At 58.0% G+C, this 14,316-nt stretch overlaps 7 protein-coding genes across 7 annotated transcripts in view; 4 read left to right on the top strand and 3 right to left on the bottom strand.

Moving 5' to 3' along the window:
- Positions 1–395, top strand: part of CC84DRAFT_425113 (uncharacterized protein) — a 1,674-nt gene extending 1,279 nt beyond the window's left edge. Inside the window, exon 6 of the mRNA XM_018186177.1 lies at positions 40–395. Coding sequence (XP_018029132.1) covers positions 40–358 — 319 coding nt within the window. The 3' untranslated portion in view covers positions 359–395. The remainder of the gene's footprint in view (positions 1–39) is intronic.
- Positions 396–1,133: 738 nt separating this feature from the next.
- CC84DRAFT_1169914 (uncharacterized protein) lies at positions 1,134–2,620 on the bottom strand. Its single transcript, XM_018179788.1, has 2 exons — positions 2,169–2,620; positions 1,134–2,086 (listed from the first exon to the last, which is right to left on the bottom strand). The coding sequence occupies exons 1-2, from the start codon at positions 2,256–2,258 to the stop codon at positions 1,397–1,399; spliced, it is 780 nt and encodes a 259-aa protein (XP_018029131.1). The 5' UTR covers positions 2,259–2,620; the 3' UTR covers positions 1,134–1,396.
- Positions 2,621–2,781: 161 nt separating this feature from the next.
- Positions 2,782–6,365, top strand: CC84DRAFT_1169913 (uncharacterized protein). Its single transcript, XM_018179787.1, has one exon. The coding sequence runs from the start codon at positions 3,003–3,005 to the stop codon at positions 6,132–6,134; it is 3,132 nt and encodes a 1,043-aa protein (XP_018029130.1). The 5' UTR covers positions 2,782–3,002; the 3' UTR covers positions 6,135–6,365.
- Positions 6,366–6,378: 13 nt separating this feature from the next.
- Positions 6,379–7,761, top strand: CC84DRAFT_424906 (uncharacterized protein). The gene has a single exon (XM_018186176.1). The coding sequence runs from the start codon at positions 6,634–6,636 to the stop codon at positions 7,741–7,743; it is 1,110 nt and encodes a 369-aa protein (XP_018029129.1). The 5' UTR covers positions 6,379–6,633; the 3' UTR covers positions 7,744–7,761.
- Positions 7,762–7,796: 35 nt separating this feature from the next.
- Positions 7,797–8,870, bottom strand: CC84DRAFT_1049351 (Aminomethyltransferase folate-binding domain-containing protein; the record flags this gene model as incomplete). Its single annotated transcript, XM_018173453.1, has 1 exon — positions 7,797–8,870. A coding segment is annotated over one exon (1,074 nt), but the record flags the coding sequence as incomplete, so codon positions are not given.
- An 852-nt stretch (positions 8,871–9,722) lies between these two features.
- On the bottom strand, positions 9,723–12,160 carry CC84DRAFT_1158339 (uncharacterized protein). The gene is made up of 4 exons (XM_018177045.1): positions 11,888–12,160; positions 11,650–11,838; positions 10,521–11,597; positions 9,723–10,470 (listed from the first exon to the last, which is right to left on the bottom strand). Exons 1-4 carry the CDS (start codon positions 11,963–11,965, stop codon positions 10,159–10,161), a joined length of 1,656 nt encoding a protein of 551 aa, XP_018029127.1. The 5' UTR covers positions 11,966–12,160; the 3' UTR covers positions 9,723–10,158.
- Positions 12,161–12,312: 152 nt separating this feature from the next.
- On the top strand, positions 12,313–13,517 carry CC84DRAFT_1105571 (cytoplasmic tRNA 2-thiolation protein 2; the record flags this gene model as incomplete). The annotated part of the gene is made up of 2 exons (XM_018175103.1): positions 12,313–12,410; positions 12,467–13,517. 2 exons carry the CDS (start codon positions 12,313–12,315, stop codon positions 13,515–13,517), a joined length of 1,149 nt encoding a protein of 382 aa, XP_018029126.1.
- Between the last annotated feature and the right edge of the window lie 799 nt (positions 13,518–14,316).

Genomic DNA, 14,316 nt, shown 5'->3' with positions numbered 1-14,316 from the left:
CATCCCCCTTCGTCCACCCCACTCTAACAAGCCACCTAGGCACGACGGCTGGATCGACTCAGTCCCCTGCCCCACACTGCGCGACAACCTCATCCTCGCCTCCGCCTCCTCGCCCCCAACACTCAACCAGGACGAAATGTGCGACGACATCTGCGGCGGGCTGTACGACGGCTTCGACCACGTCGAGTCGCGCGGCCTGCTGGTCTGGGGCGATCCGTGGCTGGTCCGCAGCTGGGAGATCTCTCCCGGGTTCGCGAAGAAGTGGGCGTTCCTTCTCGCGGGGTGTGGGGAGATGGTGAGCGCGACGAACACGTGGCGGGAGAGTAGAGGGGAGGAGCCGCTTGTTGTGGAAGTCTGAGTTGGAGCTGGGGTGTAGCGGTGTCGTATTACGATACTTGATGCAGTGGAGGCCGTGATGTCAGCGCTGGATGTTAACATTTGTCCATGTCTAGTTTTGCATGTCTCAAGGCAAATAACGCACCCGGATTCCTAGCCTCGTTGCTCTGTAAAGCGGTGGCCCTGTATCCCAGTCTAGCTCCTTTAGATCTTCCAGTTGGCACATTGAAGGGCCCCACAGAGCATTGATGTACTAAGGCGTCTGAGGAGGAGATCCGATTCAATTTCATAGGGTACAGAAGAGGCCTGCAATGAAGAGACATCTGCGCTGGTTCACAATTGTGACACTTTTCTCATTGGCCTTGTTTCTCTGGTGCCGTCGGTATGTATGTCTAAGACCACAAATTTGGGATTTTGTTGGCAACTGTGGGTGCTTAGGGGAGGGGTAGTATAGATAATCCGCTGGTGATGAAGAGAGCTATAACATGTTGCAATGATGCGTAGGGACGGATTGTGGTGCGTGGTGTGGACGTCGATAGTGAAAGAACCAATGGAACACGGTAGCCATGGGTAGAAAAACGAGACGACAAGTCTAAGCGCCGGTTTTATGATTACATCAAGGTCCAAAAGAAAGGCAGGGCAAACAACGTTCCTGGAAAGACCCTGGTTGACGAAACGGTATGAGCGGTAGGTGAGTGCACAAGTGATGAAGGACCCTAGGCAGGTGGACTACGATTGGGGCCTAGCGCGTAGCTGGCCTACAATGCTCCAGCAAGCATGATGGAAGGTGCCGCCCGAGGGCAACGATGAAGTTACAGTGTATTATTACAATCTTAATACGGTATTACAGAGCCGACAGTGCTGTTACGCAACAAACATGGAACTACAGCAGTTGTACAACAATAAGAGGACTATAAAATCTTGGAATGCTTCATTCGTAAGAGCAAGTCTAGCAGTGGCATCTTGACCGTGGCAAATCAACCGTGCAGAAACAGAGGAATAGAACGATAAAACAGCAACTTATTGCGCGAAAAAGAGAGTAGATGTCAGCACCTAAGCGTTAGCGTCGACTGCTCCTGGTGTTGTTGCGGCTGGGCCGGTCGTCGCGTCTGTCACTGCGGTCATAGCCCATCTCTTCGTCCGCAATCCTGTCACGGCGAGCTGAATGTGCTCGGGCTGGCTGTCGAACTGCATCGCGGTCGTCGCGGCCGTCTCTGATGACGCCGGTGCGTTCGTACTCGTCATCAGAGAAGTCCTCATAGACAGTAGCGGGTCTTGGGTGTCGTTTCTGTCTTCTGTCGTCATCTACGAGTTCCTGGGGCTTGTACTTCTTGTCGAGATGCTCCTCCAGGAGGCGTACGTTCTTGGAGTTGGCGCGGAAGGCTGCGTCGATAAGATCGCCGACAAAGGGAATAAGGCCAACGAAAAAGTCCATGAGTATGTTGAGTAACATCATCAAAAAAGTACCACGCGGCAAGCCACCGTCGACTTTGCTCATGTTCTTGACGAGATTCCCTGCAAGGGCGAAGTCCGCAGCGTCGCCAGCGACGGGGACAAAGCCAATGACGGAAGACCAGCCAAAGCGGACGCCGAGGAAGTTGAAGAGACAGCAGTCGAGCCTGTAGGCCGATTTCCGGGCTTTGGCAAGGATGTTGGCATCGTGCTCGGGGATCCAGGCAGGGATCTGCTTCTTGACCTTCTTCTTCTTGCCGGGCTTCCTGGGGTGGTCTATGTACTCATAGAAAGGATCCTAATGCGGTTAGCTTGGCGATCCGGAGGCAGGTGTAGTCACGGCAGGAAGAATGCGTGGGTTGATGCTGGCGGCGACTTACATATTCATCGGCTGGGGCCTTGTCCTTGTACTTTTCCATACTGCTGTTCAGCATCTTGCGGGCGGCATACTTTGCGATGACTTGCGTCATGATTGCGGTGTTGTCGTCCTTTGGGGATGCGACCGAGGGAGCAGTGTTTGGAGAGGGCTGGGACGGGTAGCACACGCAATGCAGGATTGCTTGACTTTAAGACAAGCAACAGGCCAAGAGATGCGTGGTGGGCTGGCTGCGCGGCTGTCTGGAGGGCTCGGGCAGATGCGGTTGGCAGGCGGCTCTCGTCGTCTGGGCTGCTGAAACGGGCGTCGCTGCCAGCTGTGTATAGCTGTGGATAGCAGGCGCGGACAGGCAGCGGATTGCGGTTCTGGCAAAGTGGAGTAGAATCAACGAGGGGCACGAAGAGAAGGGCAGCTAATAAGGCGCTGCTGGCGGTGTGCTGGCGTAGGGCGACTGCATGGGCTCGTCCCTGATCTCGTCCTCGTCCCAGACGCGAAGACGTCACTGGGGCGTTTCGAGGCCCGCACCGCCACAGCGCTGCGCCACAGCGCCACACAGCCGGTCGCGCTGCCCGACGTGCATGGCCGCATGCCGCACTCGAGGCCAGCGTCGGGCTCACCACCAACATCACACGCTTTCACGTGCCCATTTCTCGCACATTCTTTGCGCGGCGTCTCTCGAACACACCGGTGCTCGGATAGCATAGATCCAGACGCGCGCGCTCGCTGCCGTCCCTCACCCCGCCGTGTTTGGGCCTCCCAGAGCTCCGCAGAGCTCCCCTCTCCCGTCGGCCCTCGCTGCACCCAGGCATGCTGCGCGACACCGGCCAAGCAACCCACCATGACATCCCCGAATCAGAGCCTGCTTGACTGGCTCGACGACCTGTGCGTGCGCTTCATCGTCAACCTGCCGCACGAGGAGCTGCAGTCGGTCGAGCGCATCTGCTTCCAGATCGAGGAGGCGCAATGGTTCTACGAAGACTTCATCCGCCCGCTGGACCCGCGCCTGCCCTCGATGAACCTGCGCATGTTCTCGCAGCGCATGTTCCAGCACTGCCCGCTGTTCCAGGGCTTCTCCGAGGACCACTTCCTCGAGGCCTTCCAGCACTTCCTGCAGTACAAGACGCGCGTGCCCGTGCGCGGCGCCATCATGCTCAACCAGGACATGACCCACGCCGTGCTGGTCAAGGGCTGGAAGAAGGGCGCCAAGTGGAGCTTCCCCCGCGGCAAGATCAACAAGGACGAGCCCGACCTCGAGTGCGCCATCCGCGAGGTCTACGAGGAGACGGGCTACGACCTCAAGGACGCCGGGCTCGTGCGCCCGGAGAGCGAGATGAAGAGCATCCCCGTCAACATGCGCGAGCAGAGCATGCTTCTGTACGTCTTTCGCGGCGTGCCCATGGACACGTACTTTGAGCCGCGCACCCGCAAGGAGATCTCCAAGATCGACTGGTACAAGCTCAGCGACCTCCCGACCCTCAAGCGCAAGAACCAGGTCCAGCAGGGCCCCGGCCAGGACCTGATCAAGGACAACAGTTTCTACATGGTTGCGCCCTTCCTGGGCCCGCTGAAGGCCTGGATCAAACTGCAGCGGAAGCAGGACAGGCACAGAGCGCCCGCGGGCTCGCATCCGGTCCCGCCGCCCGCTGCTGGCATCACCGACACCGAAGGCTTGGAGGCAGACTTGGGCGAGACGACGGCCGATGAGGCTGCCATGCCAGAGACGCTGTCCGAGGAACAAAGCTTTGCCGCGCTCGTCGCGAACTTGGGCAGGAGTCAGCGCGCGAGCGACGCACTGCCCGAAGTCTCGACGCACGCGCAGACACAGGGCGTCGCCGACCCCGCCGCCGAGCTCAAGCGGCTGCTCAGTGTGGGCATGGGCTTCCCTTCCCAACCTCAGCCAGTCGAGGCCCCCCAGTCCGTCCAAGAACAGCCGCCGAACCCGCTGCTTGCAATGCTGCATGGCAACAACGGACCCCACCCAGACAGTCTACCCAGAACACCCTTCGACCAGATCATGCCGACCCCGCAGCCTCCGCAGAGTCCACATGGCCAGCATCACCCGAGACAGCTGCAACTTGGCCAGATGCCGCCACCGCCTCGGTTTCCGTTCCACCAGCAGCAGCACCAACATCAGCATCAGCATCAGGGAGGTCCTTTCCAAGGCCAGCACCACCACCATATGCCTCCTCAACACCACAATGGCTTTCCACCCCATCCCCCGAGTCACTTCATGTCACCGCCCGCCTCTCAGCACGCCAATCCTGTCTTCTCAGCGCACGCGCCAAATGTTCAGCATACGTTTAATGATTCAGCCCCGCCGCCATACCAGCGCACCGGCGACCCGCAGTTCACACAACCACCGCAATTCCCGGGCGCACACGGTCCTGCCATTCCACCGGCATCAAAACTACCGCCGCCAAAGCTCACGCCACATAGCCTTGGCCTGTTAAACGCCTTCAAGATCAGCGAGAAGCCTGCGATCTCGTCTCCCATCTCACAAGCACAACAGAGCTCGCAGGCAACACCGATAGCAACGAGACCGCCACCTCTCCAGCGCCAGTCCGACGCTTTTGTCTCGCCGCCACCAGCACAAAGCACCCGATCATTTTCGCCAAGTCCGCCCACATTCCAATCACCTCCGCCCCTCGCTAACTTCGAGCCTGCGCAGCCGAAGCCGAGAAATGCTCACCAAGATTCTCTGCTGAACCTCTTCCGATCGCCGTCCATCTCAGCAGCGTCTCCCGTCCCTGCAAAGACACCAGAGCTGCCGGTAGAGTTATCCGCCTACCCTTCAACTCCTGGGTACGCGAAGCTGAATACAGCAGCGGAGGCTGGCCCGCCTATGCCTGACATGCACGCAAAACCAAACTTGCTGCACGCTTTTGGTGGCCAAGAAAAGCCGGGGTTGACGACGGCTACAGTCCGTGGACCCGTCAACGCACCGGATTTTGACACTGTAAAGAAGAATGCCCAACATATCCTCAATGGGAACTCTCGAGGACCGTCACCTTCGACCATGAAACCGGAACCGAAGATGTTCGTTCCTCAGCAGATCCTCAGGCGAGACAGCTCTGTCCCGAGAAAGAATGCGCCACCCGCAGAGCAGGACCGAAGCTCAAATGCAAGCCCGGCTGCTGCACCTCCCGCCGCTCCTTTCAAGCCGCAGATTTTGAAGCGGCCGCAACAGCCACCGAGCCAGGAGCCAGTTCCTGCTCCTGCACCTTCTGCGCATACTCAAAACCTTCTGAGCATGTTCAAATCTCCCTCTCCGCAACCACAACAGCCGCTAAAGCAGGAACCTGTTTCTGTTGCTTCTGCACATACTCAAAACCTCCTGAGCATGTTTAAATCTCCCTCTCCACAGCCACAGGCCGTGCCTGCACCAGCTCCTCCTTCGCGGTCACCAGCTCCGCCTGCCGTGGATCCATCGTCCTTCGGCCGTAAGGATGGCATACCCGCAGATCAAAAGACTGCGTTGCTGTCTCTGTTTGGTAAACCTGCGCCGCTCACTGCATCGCCCACTCAAACCGCAGGGTCTCCACTGGCACCATCGGTCACAGTTCCTATCCCGCCAGCTCGATCTCCGCAACCGCCGACCCCAAAAACCTTCATGTCCGGCCTTATCAGCCCCGTGAGCCCTCTTCCGGGAAGTCAGACCGACAGCCCAGCACAGCTCAACTCGCGCTCGCGCATATCGAGCATTGGCGATACGATGCCGCCCAGTATTGTAATTCCACCGACTAGCGCGCCCACTTCATACCCCCAGATACCTCTAGCACAGCAGAGCAATGGCTTTGGTACCTCGATGGACGGCAGCTTCATGAGTGCTACCTCTGTCTCGGCGTCGGAATTAGGGACGGGCGTCGATAAGGGGAAAGGCAAGGCAGGGACGGACAGTGCTGGCAAGAGTCCGGTGGACAAAAATTTCCTATTAGGTTTCTTGAACGATGTGGCAAGGAAAGGTCGCTGAGAGAGCTTGATGCTATGGGGTCAGCTCGACCACCATGGGTGGCTTGGGTGGTCTAGGATCTGGTTTGATCTTGGTCATTGTGGAGTTTGGGAACATGTAGGAATTGCTATTCGAACTATGCATGGCCACGCGGGATGCTTCATGAGCGGTTATTTCTTGCTAGTCATGGGTAGGCTTGTCAGATAGGGACGCAAAAGCATAGTCGGAGCATCATTAGGAATGCATCAGCTTTATCTACTGGGTGTTGTCAGTTGCATCGCGAAACTGCCTCGTATCTCCCGGAGGGACGGTGTGGAGGCTGTGCTGGTGTGCCTTGGTTCACGTGACGTCATTTCACCCATCAATAAATGCTCACTTACCCATCTTACACTTGCGCATATATCGCCCTCACAGGCCACAACCACGGGGCATGTTCCTTGAAAGCTTTCCGCCAGACACACACAAGTATCCGCATCGCACAGCATAGCATCACATCCGTCAAGCAGTTCCGCTCCCAATCATGGCCGTCTCAACACCCACATCCACCCTCTCCAACCTCATCTCGCGGCTCCGCTCAAAACGAAAATCAAAATCAAAATCAAAATCAAAATCAAAGGAGCATATAGAATCAGATACCCGCCCCCCGCTCATCCCAACCCCCCTTCCCCTCGTCCTCCCCCACCACCAACACCTCCTACCCACCCTGGGCTGGACCACCCTCACGCTGCCCACCAACCCAGCGCATCCGCTGCAGGCCGCGGCCCAAGCCCTCTTCCTCGCAGCGCAGCAGTTCTTCGACAGTCCCGACGCGGAAAAGGCGCAGTGGAAGCACCGTCTCGGCTCCGAGGAAGGGTGGTCCAAGATCCCCGGGGAGAAGGAATTCATCACGCTGCGGACGGCGGCGTACTGTCCGGCTGTGCTGCGGGAGCCGGCGGCGCGGTACTGGGGGCTCATGGGCGGCCACTTGGACTCGACGCTCGGCCGGATTTCCGCGTCGCTCGGACTGCCTTCGGATGACGGTGCGGGGCTGAGGAGGTTCGTCGGGCCGTGTAAGGCCATGGGTGCCGCCGAGGCCGACAAGACGGCGTCCATGTTGAGGATCTTCAGGTACGAGGGGTGGGACGCCAAGGTGGTTGCGGAGCCGCATGCGGATTTGGGCCTGCTGAGCGCGGTGGTGGGCGATGTGCCTGGGCTGGAAGTCTGGGGTGGGGAGGGCTGGGTCGGCGTCGAGAGGGGTTATGAGGCTGGGGGCCGCCAGGCGACGTATACCGTGGGGAGGACGCTGGAGAGGCTGAGCAATGGAAGGTTTCCAGCGGGCGGGCATCGGGTCGTGTCGTATGGGGCGACTCCGACCGAGCAGCAAGAGGCGGGGGAGGTGAAGAAGAGGTATAGGCACAGCATTGTATTTGTGCTGCGGGCGCATGAGCCGGTTGTGGTGGAGAGCAAGGAGCTCGAGACGGCGATTACGGGGCCGTGGGCCGTGCCGGTGGGTGGTGTGACGGCGGGAAAGATGTACGAGGAGATTCGCGGGCAGCACTTCAACATCAACATTGGGCATGAGGAGCGGGAGAAGCAGCGGCGGAACGTGCGGGAGGGCAAGGCGGAGGGTAAGACACAGGCGGCTGGATGATGTTTACATGTTGTTAAGATACCCCTTTACCATCTTCATATCCTCGTTCTCTTCTTATCCCAGATATCCCTCACTCTCGTCACCCACTCGTCCCGCAGAAACGGCCTGACTTTGACAACGCGTCCCTCTCTATCCGCAACCCCAAACTCCATGCCCGGCATCCACGTCCCGCCCTCGGCGCTGACCTTCATGCTCGTCATCATCTCCAGCCGGCACAATGCAAGCCCGACATTCCCAACCACGCTGACTAATTTTCCAGCCGCCCGACCCTTCTTGATGCCCCCGTCTTCGGCCAGTTGCTTGATGTCCGCGCTGTCGAACTGCGCAGGGTCTACCTTCAAGACATCTCCGGTGTATGTAGGGATTTGTAAGTGAGTGTCTGGCTCTGTGTGCGGCGCATCTGCAGTCGAGAGCTCAACGGGCAAGATGCGCTTCCGCACGACGCCCGTGTGCTTGGTGCGTATGGTCAGCTCCTGGCCGAGGTAGCAGCCCTTTTTGAAGTCGATGCCCTGGGCCAGATCGATGTTGTACTCCATGGGCAGCGCGGCCTCGCGAGGTATCTCGGCCGGGCCCTCGGGAACGCCGTACGTGTGCCGCAGCCGGTGATACTCTTCAAGGGGCGCGTTCCGCTTGGGCGGCGTCGTATCAAGGGGACGAACGAGCGAGCGGCACATGGCTATTTTGTCGCCGATGAACCGCGGATCTGGGATAGTTGCCAGGCTCCGGTGAGACTCGCCGAGCGATGCTTCCGAACCCCAGCTCGCCCAGACCTGTACGTTCTCTTTCCCATCCTCGTGGTCCGCGTTCTCGTCGACCACCTTGATCGTAATCTTGCTCCTGAGTTTGTGCCGCTTGAGATGCTTGGCCAGCGCGTCGACCTCGCCCGCATCCACCTCGATGTAGCACGCCCAATCGCCTGCCACGCCCATCTGCTCCTTCAATCCGGGGTAAGTCCAGATGAAGACGTCCCACAGCATCCTGCCCCGCGCGTCGAGGAACGCCGCATAAAAGGGCGTGTCTCTTGAAGGATCGACGTTGTTCGTTATGAGGCCTTGCAGGAACTTGGGTGCGTCGGGGCCGGAGAGGGCGATGAGGCGGCGATGGCTGAGTCTGGCGCATCCCGCTGCGGATGATGCAGGCGCCGGGCCGCGGGCGAGGAACGGGGCCTCGGGTGCAAAGGGAGCATTTTGGGTCGAGTTGTATCTTCGCAGCCTCGCTGGTGCGCTGCTGACGTTGGCGCGAGATCCGGGGCGCTGGTAGGAAGCGCGTCCGCTGTCGACGGGTCGTGCCGTACGGGTCGTGGCGGAAAAGAAGCGGAGCGAGCTGGGAGCAGCTCCGCGCGATGCTATCAGATGGCCCAGACACGCCTCACAGATGGTGGGCGACCATTGGCGCCTGCTGCGCGCAATGACTGAAGCCATCATGGCGATGCAAAGAGTGACGCACAGTAGTGACCAAAAGATCGGGAAGCTTCACGGCGTTTAGCGACGGGTTTAGTGCATCCCTGCACAGCATGATCAGACCCATCGAGGCGCCTGTCCAGTTTCTGCATGAACCGATAGAAACTTGTAATTCCAATCGATATTGCTCGTGCTGATATGACGACCCGTGCTAAGTAGACATCATAAGAGCTTCACACAAGAGACAGCGAAAGAGAACCCTACCACCAGTCGAAAAGCGTACCCTTCCATCATAGCCACCCGACCCCTAACCATACACAGACATAGATCAACATCTCGAAGAACAGTGGCTCGGCAGTCCAGAATTTTGACGCCATGTAGCGCTCAGGCTCATCCAATGTTGCCGTTCTTGAGAAGTTCGGCGACTATGTTCGCCGTTTCCTCTGTACTGGCATTCTTGACTGACGTGGCCGGTCCTTCTGCGTTATGCTGCTTCAGCCGATCCCATCCAGCCTGATTCGATGCCCACTGGGTGGCCTTGAACGCCTGTCCCTAGAGGCTGAGCAGCTGTGGTGCTGTATGTGGCTGGAGATCAGCTGCAGCAAGCTGCAGGTAGACAGGCAGGCGCAGGGTTTGTACCGAATAGATGCGCCATATCGAACAACTGCGGGAGAACAACAAGAGGCAAGTTACAGCTGTCAAAATCGGCACACGGGCGTTCGGTGCTATTGGCGATGGATAGAGGAAGAAAAGGACCTCGCCTCAACAGACCCCACCTCCCCCGTGGACCTAGGGTTGCGGATTTTGACAGAACAGCAGGAGTAGCAAAATGTGATAGCGAGTAGTGTCATTCAGAAACGCCGACAATGCCTCCATACGGCGCCTACATGGTACAGATACTCATCAATGTACATAGCCTAACGCCTTCGCTGAACCCCTTAGCATTTCCAAGCACACTAAACCCGAGGTCCTTCTTGATGCACGCGACACTCTTTTCGTTGCTCTACCTCCGCCCTCAATCATTCTTCCTCGTGTTTGTCGTCAATCTCTCCCGCTCATCATCGCCGCTCCCAGGCTCCATGTCCTCATCATCGCTCCACTTGTCGTCTTCGCCCACTGCAAATATCGTGTCGCCGTCCAAACTCTCTCTGGGCGGCACAACAGGTTTCTGGGGTTTGGGAGCGGGCAACGGCGAGACATTGCGGTTAAAGGGTGGAGGACTGCGATGTCTCGGCGCTGGGTCGTATGCTGCTGGTCCGTTTCCTTCTTCTTCGTCCAGCGAGTCGCGCAACGAAGCGATTTCGAAGCCTTCGTCATCTTGTGCAATCTATGATGTTGTCAACAAACGTGCCATCGCTGGCAAGAGTAGGAACTTACCTCATCACTCATAGCAAATCGCCTGTTGTTTGCTGTGGGCCTCCACATGTAGGCGACGAAACATACGTCGGCAAAGTATACCAGGTTGAGCCAGCCGTCCAAGACGAACCACCTAGTTTGCCAGTGCGAGGGCGCGAAATCGGGGCTGGAGACGCCAGCAAAGGTGAAGCTGTTGAGGAAAAAGAAGCCGAAGATGACGACAATGCTCGTCAGGATGCACCACCACAGCTTCTTGTACATGTCCGCTTTCACGTGCTGCTTCCGCTCCATGAGATCCTTCATTGTAAGGTTCAGCGAGTTGAGTGTCCAGATGTAAAAGGCCGTGAGAGTCGCGGAGAGTGGAAGAATCACCAACAACACGAGCGGGCCCGCGTCGTCTGGTCGAATTGTGAGCGACGCAATGGCGTACACGACACCAAAGACAAAGTGCGCCACAGCCAGCCACCGTACAATGACCATGGTCTTGCCGAGAGTGTGCTTGACCACACCATATCCCATGCAGACAATGAGGAGCAGGAAGAACGAGAAAGAGTTGCGGAAGGCGTTCAAAACGGCGACCACGATCATGAGAACCTTGGCGCCCAGGTTGTTGCCATGGCGGTTCTGGTAGTCGTAGAAGCCCCATGTCATGAGCATTTCCAGGACGAGGAACACCAAGATGGCCGTGATATAGTTCTGCACGGCGAGGATGTCATGTCGATGCTGGAAGTACAGGAACCCCCAGAAGCTGCTGACGACGAAGTATGCGATGGTGATGCCGCCGTAGAAGGGCAATTTTGGTATCTGGGCGGCGGGCAGCTCTCCATACGCGTTGCGGAATGTCACAATGGCTTCGTACTTGACACCCTCGGTGAAGGGCAGCGTCGCCACGCAGTAGTAGCCCGTCTTGAGCGGCACCTTCTCGGCATTGTCCTTGTTGGGGTAGTTGATAGGCTTCTTCTTGTCGAGGTGCATCGCCTCGGTGCGGATGAGGTTCTTGGACTTTGCTTCGTAGTCGTCGGCGAGGATCCACTCGGCCTTGTGCGTCTCATTGCAGAGATTGGCCTTTATGCTTTGGTCGTCGCAGATGTAGACGAGCTGAGGCAGAGTTAGCTTGCGCGAAATGGCCCGGGTGCGCAGCGCAACAAACCTCGTCGCCCGTCTGCTTCCCCAGGAGCGTCGAGTCCTTCCACTCCCACACTATGACGCTGACGGTCGGGTCCTTCAGCTCCTTGTTCTTGTCCGTGTCTATGAATTTGACCTCGATGAAGGGATCGACCGGGCCGCCCCAGGACTTCTTGCTGTACATGCCCGAGCATTTCTGCGAATCGTCTTGTGTCTGCAATCCGTCAGCAAGAGCATGGCATGCGGAAGCAGATGAGGCGCACCAGGACCACGTCGACGGCTGCCACCGCGGTCAGGGTTGACAGCAGCAGCAGCGCGGCCTTCCGCGACCATGGCTTCATGGTGCCTCGGAGCCTTGAGGCCAGCTGGCGGAGGGGGCGGAACCACGTCGGGACTTCGCGGCAAGAGGGCGTGGTGTTTGTGAAGCGGCGACGTGAACTACGTGTCGGTCGGCATGGAATCGCATGCGCTGGTGTCGTGGACGGGGAATGTGAGCGGAGCGCACTGGAACCTGGGAGCTTGACGCGGCCTGCTGGATCCACATCACCGAGCGTTGGCGTCGGGAGGCGCCTGCCTGCCTCCCGGTGTGGCGCAGCACACCAGCAATGATTCACCCGCAGGGCGACCGTGCAACCCATGACCGCACAACACTGCGTGCGATCCGCCTCGTCAGACCAGCTCCGCGAACATGCCAGGAAAACGCATCGCGCAGGTCGCAGAGCAGCTCTGCCGGCGCTGCACCGAGAACCAGGCCGTCCTCGTCGTGCGCAGAGACGCGCTCTGTCGGTGAGTGCGCATTTTTCTGCGAGGCGAAATGCCGCCGCGCTGCTAACATGGCAAAGGGACTGCTTCGTGAGATATGTCCACACAAAGGTCATCAAGCACATGGAGTCCTTCCGCGTCCGGCATGCCGATCCCAACCGTCAACGGAAGCTGTTACTCGCACTTTCCCTGGGCGCATCATCGGTGACTCTCCTGCACATCCTGGACCACCTGCTCGAGACTCAAACCAGCAAAAGCGGCCGGACTGGATTCGGACTCAGCGTGCTTTTCGTCGAGACTGCAGGCGACGCTTCTCACCAGGTCCGACTCTCCAAAGTGCGGCAAGCATACCCAGACTACGACATAGCATCCCTGCCACTCCATGATGTTTTCCGCTTGGTCCCAGACCAAGAGAGCCTGTCTGGTCTGTTGCCTGGACTTGCGACTGTGCAAGAACTGTCTCCCGCGGACAAGCTTGCAAAGTTGTTTGGCTCACTCACCTCTGCTACAGCGCGTGCAGACGTTGCTGCCACGCTCAGGACAAGGCTCGTCGTGGAATACGCCAGATCGTCTGGTTGCGAGGTCGTGCTCTGGGGTGATAGCACGACAAAACTCGCCGAGAAGACACTAGCTGAGACAGCCAAAGGACGCGGATTTTCTCTTCCATGGCATGTGGCAGACGGCGAGACCCCCTTTGGTTTGGCTTTCAACTACCCCCTTCGAGACCTGCTCAAGAAGGAACTGGTCGCGTACGTGGAAATAGTCGGCAGCCCCCTTCCCTCATTAGTGCTTGACTCCGCGCCAACACAAGCTTCCATGAGCTCCAAGAACACTACCATCGACGACCTGATGAAGCAATACTTCGAATCAGTCGAGGAGAACTTCCCCAGCATCGTTTCGAACGTTGTCAGGACAACAGGGAAATTGACAGCTACCTCGAATACGAATGATGCATCCGTTTGCGATCTCTGCAGCATGCCCGTAAGCGACGGCCGCTTTGGCATCCACGGATGGGGAGGCGATCAGCATGGTATTGCTGACCCGGTTAGAGCAAGTAGCGGGAGGCGCCTGTGCTACGGCTGTACCCGCTCTATCCCATCTACTACTAATCCTTCGAATGTAGTTGCGTGATTTACCGCCATAGTCCGCTTGCTTCATCGTTTAAGTTAGACGGAGGTCCTTAGGTTCTTTGTCAGCCTGAGCATTAGAAGTATGGTCGGCGCAAGGCAGACACCCTAACACGAGCGGGCAGTCCTTTGAGGACTGCCGCCAGAAGCCGAGCCACGGGCTTTGCCGACTCTTCAGCGACGCCTTCTGTAGGCTGCGTTCACACAGGGCGTAGTATACGTCTTGTCAGTCATCACCTTCTGCAATTGGCAATCGAGGCGGTAGCAAAGATGCCTTCAAGTCGAGACGCCATACAGGCACAACCAAGCCACCACGATCCGTGAACAGCATTTTTAATTGCTTGGGAAAAGGCCGTGAAAGTCGGACGGAACCTTGCCGCGCGGTCCCAGTTCGATCGTGCATGAACGGCTTCCCGAGGTACGGCGCAATAGATTCAATAACAGTGTGTATTACTTGCTACTTTGCAACGCGCTCAATAGTCGTGTATGTACCTGCAGTCGACACATGAAAGGCGTGTAATTACACGCGCCGTGGTTCGCTGGTCTCGCTGAGCAGCTCGGAGACCTTCCAATTCAAGCAGACTAACAGCGGTCGACCGGCTTGAAGCGAACAAGGCGCGTTGATCGCCATGCTTGTTTCGTATACCCTGTTCTTCTACCGTCTCCCCAAATGCGTGTTCAACCAATCGTCGTGCCACGAGTCTTCGTTCATCGGCGCATCGCCCTCGGAGCGTACTGGAGCACGCACGTGTGGCTCCGGAGGCTTCAAGATATAAGGCCGTACGATGCTGAGCTTTTCACAA

The sequence above is a fragment of the Paraphaeosphaeria sporulosa genome (assembly GCF_001642045.1).
Source record: "Paraphaeosphaeria sporulosa strain AP3s5-JAC2a unplaced genomic scaffold CC84scaffold_17, whole genome shotgun sequence".
Taxonomy (NCBI): Eukaryota; Fungi; Ascomycota; class Dothideomycetes; order Pleosporales; family Didymosphaeriaceae; genus Paraphaeosphaeria; species Paraphaeosphaeria sporulosa.
The sequence above is the reverse complement of the archived record's forward strand: the minus strand, read 5'-3'. Positions and strand labels throughout refer to the sequence as shown.

What these genes read in the sequence shown, in the direction of transcription:
- CC84DRAFT_1158339 (XM_018177045.1), bottom strand. Translation starts at nt 11,965, where the DNA reads ATGAAGCCATGGTCGCGGAAGGCCGCGCTGCTGCTGCTGTCAACCCTG. An exon ending in CAGCCGTCGACGTGGTCCTG is followed by an intron (nt 11,839 to 11,887) that starts GTGCGCCTCATC and finishes GACGGATTGCAG; the next exon opens with ACACAAGACGATTCGCAGAA. An exon ending in GGAAGCAGACGGGCGACGAG is followed by an intron (nt 11,598 to 11,649) that starts GTTTGTTGCGCT and finishes ACTCTGCCTCAG; the next exon opens with CTCGTCTACATCTGCGACGA.
- CC84DRAFT_1169913 (XM_018179787.1), top strand. Translation starts at nt 3,003, where the DNA reads ATGACATCCCCGAATCAGAGCCTGCTTGACTGGCTCGACGACCTGTGC.
- CC84DRAFT_1169914 (XM_018179788.1), bottom strand. Translation starts at nt 2,258, where the DNA reads ATGACGCAAGTCATCGCAAAGTATGCCGCCCGCAAGATGCTGAACAGC. An exon ending in AGGCCCCAGCCGATGAATAT is followed by an intron (nt 2,087 to 2,168) that starts GTAAGTCGCCGC and finishes TAACCGCATTAG; the next exon opens with GATCCTTTCTATGAGTACAT.
- CC84DRAFT_424906 (XM_018186176.1), top strand. Translation starts at nt 6,634, where the DNA reads ATGGCCGTCTCAACACCCACATCCACCCTCTCCAACCTCATCTCGCGG.